The 21793-nt window shown below is 38.4% G+C and overlaps 1 protein-coding gene across 1 annotated transcript in view; it reads right to left on the bottom strand.

Moving 5' to 3' along the window:
• ANTXR1 (ANTXR cell adhesion molecule 1) overlaps positions 1-21793 on the bottom strand; it is a 319441-nt gene that overhangs the window by 238005 nt on the left and 59643 nt on the right. The window contains exons 6-8 of the mRNA XM_027865523.1: positions 20093-20172; positions 7699-7767; positions 4071-4151 (exon numbers count right to left, since the gene is read on the bottom strand). Of these exons, the coding sequence (XP_027721324.1) occupies positions 4071-4151; positions 7699-7767; positions 20093-20172 (230 nt within the window). The remainder of the gene's footprint in view (positions 1-4070; positions 4152-7698; positions 7768-20092; positions 20173-21793) is intronic.

Below are 21793 nucleotides of genomic sequence, written 5' to 3'. Positions count from 1 at the left end.
TATAAATGTGGAAAATGAGGCAGAGAGATGTTAAGTGACCTGCCCAATGTCACACAGCTAGTAAAAACCTGAAGCAGAATTGGAACTTGGGATTTCTCGACCCTCTCTATTGTGCCGTCTAACTGCTGTGGTCACACTGAAGGAGTCAATTAGAAACATATCTCTTTACATGAACTCAAGCCTTTTAAAATACTCATTATCTTGAAACTCTTAATTTCTTCCATATTTTCTTATTGGTCCATTGGGTCCTAATCTTTCCTCATTGCTGATGATTTTCCAAGAGTTTAATAAATCTGCTGCCTTTGACTCCTGCTCATTTACCTTATGTTATCTGCTCTGATCACAGAAGAAATTGTTGAAGGACCTATCTCTTGCTTGTGGCCCCTCAAGACAGAAGGTAATACCGTCATAGATTGCTCCACTCAAACTAGGCATGTATCCCATGCCCCATCATTCAGTCCCTGCCCCTGGCCAGACCTATCCGACAGAAGCCAATGTAATCTTGAGTTTTGTGATTATTATTGAGTCATTTCAATCGTGTCCAACTCTCTGTGACCTATTTGGGGTTTTCTTGGCAAGAATCCTGGAGTGGTTTGCCATTTCCTTCTGTAGCTCCTTTTACATATGAGGAAACTGAGGCAAACAGTGTAAAGTGACTCGCCCAGGGTCACACAGCTAATAAGTGCCTGAGGCTGGATTTGAACTTGAATCTTCCTGATTCGAGGCCTACCACTCTGTGCACTATGCCACCACCTACCTGCCTTATTCCAGGCTTACTCCAGGCTAATTCCACTCTATTGGATACAAGCAACACGCCCACATTACAAATCCAGGATAGGTCACTACTTGGACCAGGCAGTGGCTCTAGGGGTCTGCTTCTCTCTGGGAGAAGGTTTCTACCCTGTGAGAGGAAACTGTGGGTCTACATAAATAACAAGTAATTCAAATTTCTAAAGTGCTTTTGGATTCATGAAGCATTTTCCTCATCTAAATTGAAACTCAGTTTAAATGACTTACTGTGGTCACATTGCTAGTAAGTTGAGATATAAGATTTAACACCAAATCAAGCTCAGTAGGTATCAGAGTAAAATTTGTCAGCCAAGCTGCTGATCAATCAGGTTTCATCCCCCAAGTGAAAATGTTTATGGGTTTCTATACCTGGAAGTTCCATACTAGTTATAAAAAAAAAATAGCTCTTCTTGGTCTTTCAATTGGTAGAGGAGGCCCACTTTTGCTACATCCCCATCTAATAGGGACTAGATACTGCTTAAGAAATGCCTAACTGCATCACTGAAAGAATTCTGAGTCAAACAGCAATTGAGTTAGTCAACGGGTTGAATACAGACTCGCCAAATGGTTCTCTCCAAGCATCACCCCAGCCATGTATTCAGAGGAACTCATCACAGCCCTTGGGGTTGTAATAGAAGAGGACATCAGTCACTTAGGTCTGATGTCTCTTTAAAAAGGGTATACTTTTAATAAAGTTTGCCATTATCTACTAAGGCCTTGGAGGCGGGCACATGAGGCTTGCTCTATGACCTGGGCAGGTTAAGTGACCTATCTCAGTTTCCTCATCTGTAAAATGGAGATAATAATGCCTACCTCACAGGGTTGTTGTGAGGATCAAATGAGATATTTGTGAAGTGGTCAGCAGAGCCTGGCACATAATAGGTGCTATATAAACGTCTAATGATGATGATGATGATGATGGAGAACAGAAAGGGCTCTGTAATGAGGGGGTCCTCACCAGAACTAAACTTTTTCCCTTCCCATAATCAACCCAGATCATCAATTGAGAATGGAACATCAGCTTTTCTGAGGCCCATTAGTGGAAGACACCCTAGATATCAATGTCTGCTTTTGCCCCTGCATGACCTCAGGATAACCAATTTTTCTATGCCTCAGTTTCCCCTTTTGAAAATTAGTTTATTTCTCCCTTCTTTTGCAGGTATCAGCACATGTAAAAAAGTCCTGTAAAAAAAGTGAGTGAACTTCGACCACAATTTGAACCCACTGTATGACATGGATGTCACCTTTAGCAATAGTTAAAAACTGACATTCAAATAATACTTTAAGGTTCTGCAAGTACTGTTTGCACGCTAATTTGAGCCTCATGTGAGTCCTAGAGATATTACTAGCCTCACTTTATAGATGAGAAAATTGAGAGAAGTTAAGTAACTTGTTCGCGGTCATATAATGTTGGAGGCAAGATTTGAACCTTGCCTTTTTCACTCCAACTCTAGCATTTTATCTACTACACCACCCTGAAAAAAAAAGCAAACACCAAACAAAAGTCTAAGTAACTTTACATCATACCAAACTCTTAAGAGTCTAGGTCAGGACCAAGGTAGGTGCTTGTTCTGTTGCGTCTGGCTTTATCAAGACACCTTTTGGGTTGGACACTAATAAGGAGTTTAACTGGAAAAAGGTAATTAGGATGGCGAGGAGGAGACTTGAAAATGTGCCAGTGAAGAAACTTGGTATGGCCTGGAGAAGCTTTGGGGGGAGTTTTGGGGGTGGGGTGGAGGGAATGGAGACCTGAGAGTTGCCTTTAATTACTTAAAAGGCTATCGTGTGGAAGAACTATGTTTACTCAGTCCAGAATCCCAGAGCCTAAGAAGTCTCCAAAAAGAAAAAAAAACTGGCTGTGGTTCTGTCACAGAACCTGGAGGCAGAGGCGAGGACTCTTCTGTATTTCATTAGACAGTTGCTAGGAGGATTCTGGATTGCCAACTTTCAAACTGGCACCAGTTGATATTGCAACAGAACCAGGGGTGCTGGCTCGATGTTTACAGAATATTGAAAGGGAGGTTATAGCCATACATTGTCCCATTTGCCATGCAGTATAAATAAAATAAAATAAAAACCCAAAGGAAAGTGAGTTTATGCGAGCGAGACAACTTTGCTGCTCAGTAAACAAAGGATGTAGGGGAAGGATTGTAAACATGGAACCTTCACTCAGTTCTAAACTTGAATTCCTCCCATTTGAGTGTGATACCCTTCTCAGCACCAGAATTACAGGGCTAATATGCCTCAGATGAACAAGACCAAAGCTTCATCCACCTGCATGAAATGGAAACTTAGCTGGAAGTCCTAACTGTCTGATGGGAACTCCAATATAGCAGTGCATAGGTGTGAGAGAGAGAGAGAGAGTGCATTGTAGTCATGGAGTGGGGAACCCTGGACTTGGTGTTATGTGGTCTTAGGTTGAGTCTAACTTTGTTAACTAGCTGTGTGACTCTGGGCATATTACTTAACAGCTGAGCCCCAGCTTCCTTCTCTTTAAAATGGGACCAGTGACGACTTCACTACTTTCCTTTCAAGCTTGTTGTGAGAGGCACTTTGTGAACCTTGGAGAGCCACAGAAATGGTAGTTATTATGACCAGATAGCCACAGCAAGGTGGCACAGTGGATAGAGTGCTGGGCCTAGAGTCAAGAAGACTCATTTTTGTGAGTTCAAATCTGGCCTCAGTCACTAGCTGTGTGATCCTGAGTAAGTCACTTAATCCTGCTTGCCTCAGTTTCCTCATCTGCAAAATGAACTGGAGAAAAAAAATGATAAACCACTCCAGTATCTTCGCCACGAAAACCTCAAATGGGGTCATGGAGAGTTGGGAATGACTGAAATGACTGAACAGCAATAACCATAACCATTTTCTGCTAGAAAGACTGAGATCAGCCAAATGGAAACTAAAAATAAAAACTATCCCTTTGCAAGAGTCACAGTGCAAGTCCTGCATCTGGACAACTGCTAGAAACATTATTCTTCTCATTCTTTATTTTTTTGGGGTATTAGGGCAAAATTGCTACAGGAGAAGAAAAGGTAAGGGTGTAGGGGAAGGGAGAGGTAGAGGAAGAGACAGATATCAAGGAAGCCACAGGAAAAGAAGACTAAAGTAAACCCTTATACTTTTTTATTCTTAGTCTATCAAGAAATGTACCTTTCTTTTATAAAAAAATTTTTTTATCTAGACTAATGATATAAACTCAAGATATTCAGAGGGCCAATCACCAACCTGCCTGCCCTCTGCCCCAGTTCTCCAGTCTAAAGGGGAAGCATCATACTCACTGAGTCTATTATCCCTTGCAGAGCTTGAAAGCCATCATTTACAGGAAACACATGGTCCTTGCTGTCAGCAATTCGAGCCAGCTAAGAATATACAAATACATATGTGTCAGGTTTGGATGAAACTTTCTGGGAGAAGCAGTGTGATTCAAGAGACTCAGACCCCTTTCAGAGTGAGGAGGAACCTGAGGCCTTCAGTGGCCCTCTGGGAACTAACCACAAAGCCATCAGTGATAATGAGCTTACCAGGCAGGCCCTAAGGCAACGTTGAAAGGGTTCTGCTCCAATTTTGACACTTGTTTTAATACTTTTCTCCTTGGGAGCAGAAGTAAAATGGCCTGTTTAGAGAAAAACTTGGCCTGACTTGATGTATTTATGGAGTTGGGAATAGGCTGTTGGCTTATTTTTCTTCCATTCACCCAAATTCCCATTGGCAACTTTGATTCAATCAGATTCAAATTCCCTTTCAGAGCAGATTTTTAAAATAAATGTAGGTTTTGGTTTTTAAGGCTATAGATGATTGGGGACCCTCTCCTTCCACCTAGAGAGAGCTAAGTCATCATAGGAACTGACTTGGATAGCTCAAATGTTTCTGTTTGGCAGAGTATTGGGTTAAGCAAAGAAAGAGACTAATCCGAATGACCCTGAAATTTCTATTATTCAAGCCTCCTGACCCTATCATGGACAATCATATAACAGGACCCTGAACATTTACAGTAAAGCCTCTTTTTAGTGAGTCTTCTGTTTTAGGTCACCTCTTACAATTCATTTCTAATCTTTGTGCATCTCCATCCCTGCTCTTATGCTTCTTCTAAATAGTAGAGTAAAGAGATGGGGTTAAAATCACAATCTACTGTTCCCTTTGTTAGCACAGAAATACATTGGGTGGATGGAATCAGCTGAAAGTCAGGCTAGAGTACCAAATCCAAGGTTTCAAACAGCCCTTTGGGAGAATGTACAAAAACAGGAGAATTAAATTTCATATGGATTTCAAAACCTGAGCAAAGTATCCTGTCTATGGAATGTAATTTGTCTAGCTATTAGATCGTAGGCTCTTAAGGGCAGGGGCTGTCTTACTTGTATTCATATCCTCAGTGTTTAGCATGGTGCTTGGCACATAATAAAATACTTAAAAGTGCTTAAAAATCATAAAATGCCTAAAAGTGCTTTAAAAAGCTCCCTCTGTCTCTCTCTCTCTCTCTGTCTCTCTGTCTCTCTCTGTCTCTCTCTGTCTCTCTCTCTCTCTCTCTCTCTCTCTCCCCCAACTCTATTACTTTCTTTCTCTCTTTTTCTCTTATCTCTTCTCCTTCTCCTTCTCCCTCTCCTCCTCTTTCTGTCTCTGTCTCTCTCTCCCTTTCCTCTCTCCCTCTTGCTCCCATTCTTAAAGTATTCCCCAATGCAAGATCTTTTTAGGAGCTGGAGTCCTCAATGAAGGGCCAATTTTTAGTTACCTCATTGCGATCTCTCCACCACAAAAGAAAAGTATGTTACTACTATCTGAATGTTATTATAGAAAAAGTATTATATTTGGAGTCAGGGGACCTGGGCTCTCGTCCCTGTTTTGTCACTTAGTTTGCTCATTAGCAGGTTCTCACCTAAGTCACATGAATAAGTTCCTCATCAGCAGAGGCAGAGAGGTGGACTAGAGTTCTTAATCTGGGGTCCATGAACTTGGGGAAAATACATCTTTATTTTCATTAAACCTCTAACTGAAAGTTAGCATTTCCTTCAATTACAAAGGTAGGCAATGAACATTCTTCTGAGAAGGCCTCCACCCATAGGCTTTCCCCAGATGCCAACACAGTTTATGACACCATAAAGGTTAAGCACTCTTGGACTAGGTGTTCTTAGAGGTCCCCTCAGGCTCTAAATCCAGTCATCCTGACTACCTAAATTTCAATTGGGATTATATTCTGCTCACTGGTGAGCCTAATGTGGGGGAAATGTCTCTGCCTTCTTCCAACTCTTATGGCCCTCTAGATTGCTGGCTATTTCCCGGATTATTTCATGACCCATGAAGCAGCTCCTGTAATTGCTGTATGTTTTCTGGTTGCTCTTTGCCTAGTCTTTGTACATCCTATCTGTCTGGACCTTCTGATCATAGGCTAAGAGGAGAGTAAAGCTGAAGGGACATTGGAGGTTTTGTCTAGTTCTCTCATTTTACTGAAGACGATGAGAGCCAAATGGCTTGCCCAAGATGGAATCCCTAACAAGTTGGCAGAGCCTCAACAGGATTTCATGTTCTTTGAGACTAAATCTAATGTACTTTTTGCTATACCACTCTGACTTCCAATATTTATACACTTTTGATTTTTATAACTTCTCTAGACTCTGATTACTATCCGCCCATATTTGTGCCCCTCTTCCTTGGTCACATCTTCCTTATTAGTCCACCCCACCCCTATGTACCGTATCTTCTCTTGTGAGTCAGGCTTTCCATTAAATTGTCTGAAATAATTCAGATCTGTTCTCAGAACCTGTGGGAATTCCAAAGCAACAACTCCAGTGGCCTTCAAAGATGTGATATACTGTGGCCCACCCCACCCCATCCAGTCTTGACTATCCTTGTTTCTTTTCAAGTACTTCACGCACAGTAGACCCTGAGCTAGTCAATGAATTGGACTATTCCTATGTACTGATAGAGCATCCCTCTCACCTCCTCCAGCTCTAATATGAGCTAGGCTCGAGAATTTTCTGCTTTCCTTATGCGATTATAGCTGGCAGGTTATTAGGAGGAGGCTAAAGTCTTTGGCCCAAGTATAAGGCTCTGCCACAGTGCCTGCCCTCTACCCAGGAGCACTAGGCCTGCATCTGATGGACACCCTAGCCCTTCTTTCAACCATCCCAGACCAATTACTCCCCACAAGTTAGATTTTAAATAAACCTAAGGATAAGAAGGCCTTTTGATAGCTCTCTTGGCTAGACTTTAACCTCTTTGGGCCTCAGTTTCTTCATCTGTAAAATGAGAGAATTGTATCGGATGGCCTCTGAGGCCCCTTGCAGTACTACAGCTATGATTTTTATGATTCTATGTGCATGATTTATAGTTAATACAACAGTCATAGGTATTCATGATTTAGGATCCGTAAGACACACACACACACAAAACAAATTCTTCCTTAACGCATCTGAAAGTTGCCAAATCAAAAGGAACATATGCCGTCTAATTCCAGCCTCCATATTGGTTGTTCCCATTTTTCTTTCTCCACAATATTTTCATTTTATTTAACTGCTTATATTCTAGTAATACAGTTTTGCTGATGTGGGTGCTCCCTTGGCTGATATAGACCTCAACCCTTCCACACCTTAGTGGATACTTTAAAGAGTTGCTATGACCAGAAATATCCATCACCAATGGCCAGCCATGTGGTGATGAGCCTTCAGCACTTAGCTAGGCTGATCCTTGGATGACAGACACACAATCCGTTGCTGGGCCCATACTCAAAGACTTTCCAGCTTGGTAGGACCTGTCAGGGCTCGTGCTCCACTGACATGGCTTTCGAGAATCTAAGGCCATCTCCGTGCTGTGATGAAACATAGGAGCAGGGTTTTAGTGGAGGCAGCTGCCTGTGGGAGCACTTAAAATAGCCCTTGCCTACTGGTCATAGTCTGTGAAAAACACTGATCATACCTGAGTTTCATTGAAATCTTTCACCCCAACACAGTAGACAGTTGCACCTAGGTCTCGAGATCTGTTAGCCTAGGAGGAGAAGAGAAAGGAATCACATTAGAAAGGGAAGAAGACCACAGAACTCAATGGATTAAAAACAAATGAAACAATTTAAATATTCCAGGACAGTCTGCAGTTTCCATATTTTCATATAATGTTTTAATCTGACAAAATTTTCTTTCTACTAAGCAGCCAAGTACTTTCCAGACATCAGGGTAAACTTTTCTTTTGCCAACACAGATATATAATGAGAACAACCTCATTGTTCTAGCTCTTTAAAGTTTATCAGGCATATTTCCCACAACAGTTCTGTGAAGTAGGCAATACACAAAATATTCTGATTTTATCGATGGAGAAAATGTGGTTCAGAAGACAACATTACTTGCTAAGGGCGACCTAAGGCTTTTGACTCCAAGTTCACTGATCTTCAATTGCACCATGATGCATCTCATGAGGTGAAATAAAAGGCCAGTTATCTACTGGCATAGGTATATTTTATTACAGTTCTGTCACTGAGCAATTTTATTTTAATCATTATTTGATATTGATCTTTTTGAATTAAATATTCTGAATGGCTGTATCAGTCCCAAATCACAAGATAGTTTCCTAAGATTAAAAAATAATCCTGAAAATCCTTCTTTAATAATTTTAAGTAATACATAAATGACAAAAGGGTGCCCTTGACCTTATTATTTACAACTTCTTTAATGAACCTTCTCCTCACCTCCTGTATGTGCATCCTTAATTCTCCTGTCTTTGCCCACAGTAGGGAATAGAGGGAGATGAAATGATAAAACATTATTATTTAATCTTAATCTCAATGAATGATTAGGCAAAAATATGTTTAGTGATAGGACTTTAATAAACACCTGCCTTAACATAAGGCATTATATGTCTATTATTAAAATATGAGAACCCTAGTGACCCATCCAAATAGGGTTCAATTATATAATTATTCACTTTATACAAAACATTCATCACTTTTATCACAAAAAAACCCTATAAACATTCATAAGTAAATAAGTTATTGCTTGAGAAGCAAAAAAGATGTGCTAAAATGTCCCAGGAGTGGAAAGAACAACTTATTATCAATTCAGTGATTATCGAACAAGATTGCCAAAATCACCCTGACATTCATACTACCTTTCTTAATTATTGTGAAGCCTTTGATTCACTTCTATACCTATGGCTTATTTGGATATTGCAAATATATAAAAGAGACCACATATAATGAGAATATTAGAGTATTTCATGTCCATGTGGGAAAATGTCACCAGCACCATGATGTGAAGAACAATATACAGAAAATTTCACATTTCTGAGAGGTTTTAAATACATTATGGGTGGAACCCTTTGTTATTGCCCCTAAATAGAACTCAATTAAAGAGTCAAACTGAACACACTAATTATTGATGCACAAAGATAATATCAAGCTTTATGTTGCACTGAAAAACAAATTAAATGTCTTCTTGTTCTCATGAAATCTTTTTCTAATGATAGCAAAATGTCATTTGGACCTGATGAATGTAAAATTTTTAATGTGTACCAAGGAATAATGAAGACTGAAGGCTTCTGGAGTGAATCCAGGAGTCATATTAAACTAATTGATGAAGGATATACCTACAAATATGTTGGGATCCTGGGGGCAGGACACATGAAGAAGGCTGTTGCTAAACATGATAAGAATGTTACTGGCATCTTGAAATCACCACTGAATAGGAAGAATACATTTGTAATAACAATGGCTATGCAATTTCAGTCTTATTGTTCAACTTCAGAATCATAAAATGGATGGAACAGATATGGAAAGTACTCTAACAATAACCAATACAATACTAAGTCACAAATGGTCCATCACCTTAAGATAGTTATAGAAAGATTAACCCTTCTTCACCAAAAAAAAAAAGAAAACAAAAAGGATGAGAAGTGATTAGAACTTTTAGAATGCATGATAAAATTTTAAAACATACAGAAACATTTTTAGAACTATCAGATGATATCACTTCATTGAACTAACAGATATGTGCCATTGAAATTATTGAGGGCAACCAAGAGTGGTTTTCCTCTGGCTAGAGCCTATGAAACAACTAAGATTGAGGAGGAGAATCAAAACATCCTCCATGGGCAGTATCCACATGAACTTAGCCAACAATATGTCAGCAAAGGAGCATTGAACAAATGGCCATATCATGTGGATTTATTTGTGGAATGGAGAAATTTATGATGGGAATTTAGGACAAGGTCACTGCTACCAGAAATAAAGGTTATCCTTAAGGAGTCTGATCAATTTATAGAATAGGCAAAGAAATGATTAAAAGGAAAGAAAGAAAACCCATGCAACGTATTACTATAGGCCATAACAATTTAGTATCTAGCAGGTATCTAGTAAGAAATGAAGTGAATGAAATGAAGTAGAATCACACATCAGCAAATTTCAAAATATCTTAGAGAACTTAATGAATAAGCTATATTGGAACCAGATCATTATCACAGACTGAACTGCCTCCCACAATTTCTCAGACATAACACCAATCTATAAAAAACTTGAGTGTTTTAACAGATACTACCATATACTGTATATGCATAATTTCCATGCTAGATGGGACGAAAAGCTTTCAAAATATAGAGACCTAGCAAAGGAGATCAATATCATGTGGGAACAGGATGAGTTGAATATCACCCCTGTTATTAGCATTGTACTAAGGATGCTTTCCATAAACTTACAGAGGATGCATTTAATTTTATTCAAATACAAAAAGTAGTCATTTTGTTCACTTATGTCATAGTCCTTTGAATATTAAATAAAAGATAATAGCATAATAGTGATTTTCTCTAGCATGGTTTGTCAAACAAGTGATGCAGTGGATAGAGTGTTGGACTAGGAATCAGGAAGATTCTAGTTCAAATCCTGTCTCAGATACTTATTAGCTGTGTGACCACGGGAAAGTCTGCCTAAGTTTCCTAATCTGTAAAATGGGGATAATAATAGCACCTACCTCTCAGAGTTGTTTTGAGGATAAAAAAAGATACCTGTATGTGTAAAGCACTGTGCAAAACCTAAAATACTCTACATATGCTATTTGTTATTATTATTACTTGTATCTGAACCTAATTGAAAAATATGAGATCATAGCAATATAACTAATAATAAAATAATATCCTTAAAGTTCATCAAACATGTCATGGGGAAGGTAGTGTGGCAAAGTAAGGGAATGAGCACAAGGGATATACAGTAGGAACTCTGTATGCAACCCTGAAGGTGCTACAATAGCTGTGAAGGATGAATAGGAATCTTGAAACCTGAACCAATATCTTGACACATGCCCAGGCTATATGACTGGTTGGATTATCATCTCAATTAATCAACCAACCAATCAATCGATCGGCACTTATTAGGCATCCACTATTACCTATTGACCACTATAGCACTATTGTCCTGGACCAAAACAATGAAACCATTCTTATGATTCTCAGAAATGGATATAGGGATATGAATATAATATGGCCCTCTTTGAAATAGCAATGATCGGCCTAACATAGAATACAGTACAACAAGTGGTGTTCCTTTGCATTTTGGTACCGTAGAGAGAGACACACAGCAACCAATCAGAAATATCACTACCCTGCCTACTGGAAGTTAGTACTGACCATGAAAGCAAACAAACCAAGCATGTACATGAAACAGTGAAGGCATGAATACTTTTATACAGTATCACAACAAAGTTGGAAACAGATCTCGACAGTTATGATCAAGGGATTAATACTGCTTTTTGTCAAGGATATCCACAACTTCAAATTACATAATGATGTATTACTGACCAGTGAAGAGCAGTATCAAGAAAAACTTCATTCCTAAGGTTAGATTAGATAAAATAAAAGATGGAGCTGAGGAGCTAACAAAATCTAAAGATGGTAAATTTAAGGAGTCCAAGGTCTGAAAGTCTTCAGTGAATATAAAACTTCCAAAATTATACCTAAAAATGAACCACATGACAAAAACAGCACCAATGTCTCAACTGATTTTTTAAAACTTCTGTTGTTCAGTCATTTTCAGTTGCATCCAACTGTTCGTTAGTTCATTTGGGGTTTTCTTCACAGAGATACGGGGGTGGTCTGTCATTTCCTTCTCCAGCTCATTTTACAGATGTGGAAACTGAGGTAAACAGGGTTAAGTGACTTGCCCAAGGTCACACAGCTAGTAAGTGTCTGAGACCAGATTTGAACTCAGGAAGATGAGTCTTCCTGACTTCCAGCCCTCTATCCACTCTATCCACTGCGGCACCTAGCTAGGTAGCATTTGTATAGTAGTTTGTAAAGCACTTTACAAATATTTCACTTTATTCTTAGAACAACTTTGGGAAATAGACATCATCATCATCATAGTTATTACTATCATTATTATTATTATCCCCATCTTACAGATGAGGAAACTGAGGTAAACAAGTTAAGTGACAAGGCATGGGACACAGAGCTATTAAGTGTCTAAGAATGAATTTGAACTCAGATCTTCTTGACTCCAGGTCCAGAGCTCTAACCATCGAGCCACTGAGCTGCAAGGACATGAGAATATTTAGACTACAATTCCAAAAAAATCTTTTTGAGTTTTATGCCATAAATCCAACTAACAACAAATTATGCCAAAAATTAAACCAAAGTATGCCAAAATAGTAATTCAAAACAGTCAGTTCATGCTAGAACCATCATTAATCAAAACATTCCCTCACTATATTTGACAGAAAGTGGAAAAAACAACAACATTTTAGCACCTGCATGGAGCAATATATGTTACAGGAAAGGTGGTACCCTAGAGGAATTTATATTAAAGATAGGAATCAAATAGCACCATGGCAGAAGTGACTTGACAGAGCCCTTGAAGTTGTGTTGAAGGACAAAGTAAGACACTTCAATGTATAATTGGTACACAGAGTAGAAAACTTGAATGCCATACTTCTTAAAGGCAAACAAAAAGAAACATCTGAAAAGAATTCAGGAAACCAAAATATATTAGGAATTCCAGATTCTCTTAATCAGTAATTGAAAGCAAAAGTTTAAAGGTCAAGATGATACAAGAAGTGAAAACAATGCGAAGTACAACAGAAACAATTCAACTTGAATCAAAAACAGAGACCTGAGAAGAAATCAGGGGGAACGCTCCCCCTCCAAAAGCTGGATGTGAAACATTTCTAAACATATATATATATACACACATATACATATATGCAATTATAAGAAGTCCAATCCAATTAAAATATTAATTAGATCAAACATTAAATAGAAAACTTTCATACCATTAACATAATGAATAATGGAACAGTTATGTGGAGGTAGAATATTAAAATTCTAGCCTCTCTGTGAAACTGGAAAGTAATGTAGACATCTAAGATCCATAATTACCAACTTAAATGCTTCACAGTGGTACATGAATTGTTAGAAAGGCACTTTACCAGCTTTTCTCAAACATAAACCTGCTGTCCCCAATCACAACATAAGTGATCCCTCCAAACAGAGACTGATTACTCTCCATGTCTACACTTTATATAAATACAGAATTTTGTGGCTTGTGAAGCACTTTACAAATATCTCATTTGATCCTTACAACAGCCCTGGGAGGTAAGTACTGTTATAATCCTCATTTTACAGATATGAAAACTGAGGCAGACAATAAAAATTATTTACCCCCTTCATTTTACAGATGAGGAAACACATGACTTGTCATAAGTCACATAACTAGTAAGTGACTCAGATGAGACTTGAACTCAGGTGTTTCTGACCCTAGGTCCAAAACTCTACCCACTGTACCACCTAGCTGCCTCATTCCTAGTTTATATCATGATAAAAATCTATAAATACAAGAAAAGGATATATTAGCTAATATCAAAAAGGGTGGGCCAAAATAGGCCCAGATGCATAAACAGCAACTTATTGATTCAGGAATTATTAAGCAAGCTGAACAGCAGTGCCATTGCATACACTTATTTTGTTGGTTATTGCAAAGACTTTGACTTAGTTTCATACTCATGACTTATTCAAGCACTGTAAAATATATAAAAGTAAAAAAAAGAGTGGGAACACTGATGTATTTTATATAACCACATGGAAAGCATTCTCTATTTAAAACATACCACTTTAAGGTCTAGGTAGAGGAAGAAAACAAATCCTAACTCTGCACTACCTGGTTAAATGAAGTGAAAACAAAACCTGGGTTCACTGGTTCACTATTGGAAAGACACTCGATGGTATTAACTGGAGATGTCCACTTTGAGGAGTCAAGATAGAGGTTTATATACATGGACTATAAAGAACTTATATCCTCTTAGAATTGAAGCTGTGGTATAATAATAAGAACACTGGACTTAGTGTCCAGAGGCTTTGAGTTCAACTCCTAGACTGCACGTTTACAAGGTATGTGACACGGAGCAATGCGACGTGGAACAATGCATGGAACCTTTCTGATTCAATTTGCTTGTCCTATAAAATTAGAGTGTTAAATTCAGTGATTTCTGAGGTCCCTTCCAATACTATGACCCTAACAAGGGAAAGAGATTTAGGGATCAGAGTCTAACCAACTTTCAAAAAAGGAAGCAGTTCTATAGACCCTTGGTCAGATGATCATCCAGTCTCCTCTTGAACTCTTAGGAGTACAGAGCTCGCATAATCATAGCATTTAGAGTTGGAAGAGACCTCAGTGTTCACCTAATCTAATTCATATCTGAAAGAAATCCCTACTATCACCTACCTCACCAAACGGTTGTCAGAGCCCACCATATTTCAGGCCGAGTCATTCCACTTGGGGACAGCTAACATTGAGCCTAAATCTGACTCTTTTCAACTTCTGGTTTTGCCCTCTGGGACTAAATAGGAATAAATCTAATTCCTCTTACACATAAGAGTCCTTTGACTACTTGAAGACAACCATTATATTCCCTCTTAGTTTTTTCTTCTCCAGCTAAACATTCTTAGTTCCTTTAACCAATCCTCATGTGATATAAAGTCAAGACCCTTCATGATTCTGCTTTCCAGAATTCAACTGTGGTGCTCAGAAGTGAACATCATACTTCAGCTCATGTCCCCCCTTAATTACTCAAAAGTTATTTTTGGTTGAGTCAAAATTTAAATCTATTGAATACCTAATCATTGGTCCTAATACTGACTTGGTTGGGGGGAGGAAGCGGATAGTCAAATGTCTTGACTATGTAGTTCTAATTCTTTTTTTTTAGCCAAAAACAAGATTTATTAATGATCCGTCATATTAGCCAGACTCTTAAGGAATCTGAGCATCTGTGAACAATTGGCTACGTTGTAAAAATCTGAGCAGTGGAGAGATTTTAAGAATCTGAGCCTGTATTTCTAATTCTTTAGGATAGAGTATTAATGGATTTGAGGTAGCTAGGTGCCACAGTGGTTAGAGCACCACGCCTGGATTCAGGAAAACCTGAGTTCAAATCCAGCTTCAGACACTTTCTATCTATGTGACACTGGGCAAATCACTGACCCCCTATTTGCCTCAGATTCCTTATCTGTAAAATGGGGATAATAATAGCACCTACCTTACAGGGATGTTGTCAGGATTGAATGATAATGATCTTTGTGAAGTGCCTGGCACATAGTAAATGTTGTTTAAATGTTAGCTATCATTATTATTGTAATACTTAGCACAGTGCCTCGCACATAGTAAGCGCTATATAAAATTTTTTTGTTGTTCAGTTGTTTTAGTCATGTAAGACTCTTTGTGACCCCGTTTGGGGTTTTCTTGGCAAAGATACTGGAGTAGTTTGACATTTCCTTTTCCAGATTATTTTACATATAAAGAAACCAAGGCAAACAGGGTGAAGTCCAGAGTCATACAGCTACTAAGTGTCTGAAGTCATATTTGAACTCAAAAAGATGAGTCTTCCTAGCTGCCCATACAAATGTTAGTCATAATCATTATTATTATTATTATTTAAGTCAAAGTATTATGGTAGAAAGGTCATTGGACTTGGGAAGATCTGTGTTTGAATCACCTACTTATTAGTTGAGTGACCTTGGACAAGTCATTCAGCCACTCTGGACCTCAGTTTGGTCATCAAATAGGACCAACTCATTAGGGTTGTGCCAAATGTCAAATAGGATGGTGGTGCTTTGTAAACTTTAAAACAATAATTAGTGGCTAGCTGCAATTAAGTAAAAAGCTAACCACATTATTCTTATTGAGTTTTTTTAACCCACTCTAGGATACAGTATGTTTGGAGATATAACCCCCAAGGTCATACTCCATGGATATTATTATTAAAATGTAGCTACAGAGGAGAGGCAGAGCTCATCCTTTGGTTTGAAATATGTGTATTTTACTTACCCAAGGCTCTGCCTTCTGAATTATATAATACTTGAATTTCAGAACTAGGAATAGGAAGACAACTTTACCTGGCACAATACTGAGTTATAGTATATATTAAGTAAATATTTGTTGAACTCAATGAAGAAAGTCATTTCCTCCCTGTTTTCTTCCCTTCTCCAACCCCCAAGCTTGGAGCTCATAAGTGTTGGTGGGATCATAAGATTTTAGAGTTGGGGAGAAACAGTCTCATTTTACAAATGAGGACGTTAAGATGAAGACCGATTGATTAAGTGTCTCACTCAACATCACACCAGAAATAAGTAGCAAGAATTTAAATCTATGGCTTCTGACTCCAAATCTAATGCTCTCTCCCCTATACCATCACCCATTGTCATTTTCTCACCTCTACACAAAATTTTCCTTCAGCACAGTGATGATGCTGGTGATAACTACCATTTGACTGATCCAAAACCTTCCATAGACACCACACACACACACAAACACACACACACACAAACACACACACACACACACACACACACACACACACACTGCCCACAGAACTAAATGTAGCCTTGGCCTGGCAATACTTTTGTAATCTAGTCTCAGTCTACCTGTCCAATCTCCTCTCCTGCTCCTCCCTTCCTTAAACCTCCTAGTCTAGCCAAACTACATGTGTGGTTAAGCAAGAGTGGAAATTTTGGGTTTTTAAATTTTATTTCTTCTTTCCTCCATAAAGCCTGCTTTTATTGGCATCTGGCATCCTGAATTGAATGTCTATACGTGTGACATACACCAAATTCTTTCCTACCATCTCCTATGCAGAGATTTCTAACAGGCAGCAATCTCTTTAATCTCTAGTCTTTTCCTTCTTGAGATTTTATATTGGACTTTCGCTGCATCCAAACTAAGCTAAATTCAGTCCCTACCACACAGGCAAGTTTTGTCCTGAAAAATTTAAGCGTATCATTTGCCAAATATTCAGGAAATGCATATCATATTAGTTCCCATATTATCCCCTCTCATCTGTTTAGCTCCCAATACATATTTGGAACAAAATTTTGAAATGTGTCCCCTCTAAATTACTCTCTCCCTCCAGAATTAAGTTTTTTAAAAACATTTATCTGCTTTGAAATAAAAACCAGGTTGTCAACAGAGGTTTCTCTAAGCAGAACAAATGTTTGCTTGGGTATGAAAAAGTGTAAAGTAAAGGAGCTGCCAGATGTTTGTCGGTGGCTGGGATGAGCATGTTGGTCAGTACCCCTTCTCTGGGTCTGCCCAGTTGCATTTGATCCATCTCTCTCCAAATCTCTGTGCTGCTCTCCCACTTGCTCACCTGGTTTGAGAGTGACCTCACCTCCCCCATCCACAATGAACTTCAGTTCTTTAAAGGAAACCTGAGCTAGAGTTGTACCAAGTGTCTGTTCCTTCTTTTCTTTGGCTAAAACTTTGGCAAACTCCAAATGTAAAATTTGGAAGGAAAGGAATTCCTAAAGGCAAGTTCAATCATTTAGTAAATTCCCTTCCTTGCTCTCATATAAGTGTAAGCAATTTCATTTACAAGGTGTTTCGCTTGCTCTATCAGAACACTCATAGAAAACACAAACTTGCTGATGTTGAACGTCATGTGCTAGATTTCAATTAGCTGTGCTACCAACTGCTGTAAGTAAAAGTCTGGCTGAGTCAATGTTCCTAATTAAAGATAAAGATCTCAAAAATCAATGTAGGATGTGAAGGGTAGCTATGTGCCTGGACTCACATTTTGGATTGATTTCTCTCCATTTCACTGTATTAGGAGAAAGTGTGGAAAACTATGAAAGCAAATATGGCACCAATGTTTCTATTTGGACAAAAAGAAAGACACATCATTTGTAAATCCTCTGGAGATCTCTGGTACTTGCTATACTGGCATGATAGTTGATCTGGGAGCTGGCAAACTACCACCTGAGGACCAAATCCAGTCTGCGCCTACTTCTGTACAACCCATGAGTCAAAAATGTTTTTTACATTTTTGAATAAAATTTTATATTTTATTTGAATTTAATTTTTTTTTACATTTTAATATAAAACTAAAAAAAAAAAAACCTATTCTTAGCTCATAGGCTGAACATACAAAAATAAGACAGCCAGTCAGATTTGACCCTTGGGCTGTGTTTGCTGACTCCCTCCCCAGATCAAACTATAGTTTCTATAGGCCTAAAACACAAAATTTAAAAAAAAAGAGGCAATGGGGTATAATGGAAAGGAAACTAGATTTAAATATCAAAAGATCTGGGTTTGATTCCCAACTAGGATAGTAACTATATAACTCTGAGCAAGGCACTTTCTTTCTCTGGGTCTCATCTGTGAAATGGGGCTAATACTATTGCCTTCTTTGTAAGATTGTTGTAGGGGAGAAAAGAATTGTGTAAGTAAAAGCTGCCATAGAACATTATTTGCTCCAACACTGATTGATAGACAACTTTTCTTGGAAAAGAAAATATTTTTAAAAAATCATAATGGATTTGGGGCACAGGTATATACTTTTTGGGGAGGGTGACATAAAAGACACCAGAGTTTTCAGAAATTTTGGAAATAACATCTACCACTTTGCTAGAATAGACATTACCACTAAATTTTCCTCAGCAAGATTTAGAAAAACCTAAAACAGGCTTTAACAATCCTGCTACCTGAAGTGGAACAGAGTTTAGATAACAGTAGGTCCTTGACCTCAAGGAACTTACACTGCAGTAGAGAAGTTAGAGTCAAGTTCTCTAGCTTCAAATGAGCCTGTCTGGCACGCACTCTTTTAGGTTCATTCAGTTCTGTACAGTCAGGTGTTTTTATAAAGTCTTTCTGAAGATTTATCCTCTTCAAATACTCCATAGTCAGTCATTTAATACACATTTATTAAGTACCTATGGTGTGCCAGGTACTATGCTAAGGGCTGAGGATGCAAAGAGAAGTAAAAGACCTTCTCTACTGTCAAGGAACTCACAGTCTGATGGGAGACAGAACATGAAAGACAATTATGTACAAACTAGATATATACAGGATAAAAGGAAGATTATTGATGGAGGGAAAACACCATCAGTAAGGGGCACTAGGAAAGGCTTCTTGTAGGCAACCTGCAAATGGGCCAACCCTACTCTAGGAATAGCTTTGTTCTTTATTCTAGGGGTTGTCTTGAAGGAAGGCAATGAGGTCTCCATGATCTGGCTATTAATCTACATTTTTCACGCTTCAAGGATGTTTTATCAATTTGATAATAAGCCAGTTACTTAAGCCTGAATACCTAGCAGAAGAATACCTACCCTAATGAGAATTCATTCAAAGGACTCCTTCCTTACCTTTGCCTTAGAGTCCTTTTCTTCCTTTAAGATTCAGTTTAGGAGTAAGATTCTGCATGAAGCCTTTCCTAATTCTCACCACCATCTTTGCTGTGTCATCTTTCCCAGACTATCTTGTATTTTATATGTATATATATATAATATATGTATGTATATGTGTATATGAAATATGTGTGTTTGTATATAAATGCATACACATATACATACACCCATATGTATGTATATGGGTGTATGTATATATGTATGCATTTATATATTTATGTATATGTATATATACACATAAGTACATTTATATGTATACATATGTGTGCATATATATTTGTATTTATTAACCCTATGTTCTTTCTCTGTATTTTTATATGTACTCATTGCCTTTCCCATTACAACATAAGTTCACTGCAAGTAGAAATTTCTTCATTCTTTTTATTTGTAGCCACAGGGTCTAGTGCAGTTCGTCACATGACAGACGTTTGATAAATATTGGTTAATGGGTTGATCAATTGAGAGTGTTAGGTGATGGATGACCTGCAAAGTTTGAATAAGACATGGTCCCTGACATCATGGAACTTACAATATAGTAGAAGAATCAAATTCGCATCTGACACATACGAAGAGATGTAAGACCAATATGGGTGTGTGTGTGTGTGTGTGTGTGTGTGTTTGTGTGTGAGTACATTCAGCAAAGGGCTAGGCAAGCCCAGTCTCTTACCTCTTGCTCTGCATAAAAGAAAAGATCTTCATGGAGTTCTCCGTCTGTCAGAGCAATGATGACACTAGCAGTCCGGTAGCCTGCCAAATGCAAAGCGAATTCGTTCATTCAAACAGGCCTATACAAGATAAGCCCCTTTCCTTAGCACTAGGGATAAATGTATTGTTAGCTTAGCCACCAACATACCACATCATGGAACTTGAATGCTACCTAGAACAGAAATAGGAGAAAATGTGCTTTTCTTTTAAGTTCCCAGCCTCAAACTACTCTATAAAAGGTGTACTCTAATCATGGCATGAAGATGACCCTGTATTCTCAAAGACCCTAGGAAAGGAATATAAGCACTGAGAGGGCCTACCAATCCAGAAAAGCTTTGGCTACAGATCAGTCATTTGGAGACTAGCCTAGCGGAGTTGGGGAGAATCATCCCCAGAATTAGCCACTAGGTCACAAGTTTTTGTTCATAATAACTCAAGAAATGATCTCATGGAAAACATTCATGACATGGATGAGCTACAGGTCTGTAGAAGGAATACCTATATAGATAAGTATTGAGTGAAAGTTGAAAAAAGGCAAATCTAAGTTTAACATCAATAAAAATTTCCTAAGAATTAGCGCTGTCCAAAACTAGAATGGCCTGCCTGCAGACTGGACAGGGTGGGTTTCACCTTCCTTGGAAGTCTTCCTGAAAAGGTGGGTCACCACCTATCGGATACATTCTAGATGACTAATGAGGTCCCTTTCAGCTCTAACCAGTGGTCCCATGTAATGCTTTACACACAACAGTCCCATGAAGTTGGCAATGAAAACATTATTATCATCACCACTTTAGATATGAAGAAACTGAGGCTGAGAACCATGTAGTCACTTGTCCATGGTCACACAGCTAGGTTCAGCCCTTATGACTCCATGTCCAATATTGCTCCACTACCTTATGTTATTTTAATAAAGGGGGATCCCTAGCTAGAGCAGAGAACTCTGGAGAGAACTGGAATGCCCAGATATAAGAAAAGAGGAACTGTTAGGTGTCTTCAATTGGTTGAATTGGGCCCCGGGAGAGCAAGTGGACTGAGAAAACATTGTTTAAAAGAAGGGTAGAGTGGAGAGTCCAGCAATACCTCTGGAGATCAGGTCCAAAGCATGGGAGAGGCACATGCTGGAATGGTAAGTGGCCCCAGGAAATACTCTCTGTGAGATATTTGGGACTCAGAGTCACTATAACTACTTGGTGCGGAAAACATAAGTTCCTTTGGCTTTTCTTTCTTTTAGTAAAACCTTCTTTTAAGGTAAGTGGCCTAGCTGCAGATGGAGAAGTTGATATTAACCAGCTGCAGCAGGATTTTTTAACATTTTTTGGTGTCATGGACCCCTTTGGCAATTTGCTGAAGCCTGTGGATCTCTTCTCAAAATAAAGTTTTTAAATGCATAAAATAAAATACACGATGATAGAGGAAACCAATTATGATTAAATATGTATGTGTATATACACACATACATACATATGTAAAAAGAAGTCTGAGATTCCCAAGTTAAGAACCATTGTGGTAAAATGTCTAGTGAAGAGATTTCATCCCAGGTTTGTGAGGATCATGGCACCCCCTAAAATATAACTAAGACTTCTGATGCCACAGGTAGACCTGACACAAGGATCAATGTAGTAGTAGTAGTAGTAGTAGTAGTAGTAGTAGTAGTAGTAGTAGT

Source organism: Vombatus ursinus, unplaced genomic scaffold (genome assembly GCF_900497805.2).
Source record: "Vombatus ursinus unplaced genomic scaffold, bare-nosed wombat genome assembly UNPS02014778.1, whole genome shotgun sequence".
NCBI lineage: Eukaryota > Metazoa > Chordata > Mammalia > Diprotodontia > Vombatidae > Vombatus > Vombatus ursinus.
This window is presented reverse-complemented; position numbering and strand designations above follow the sequence as displayed.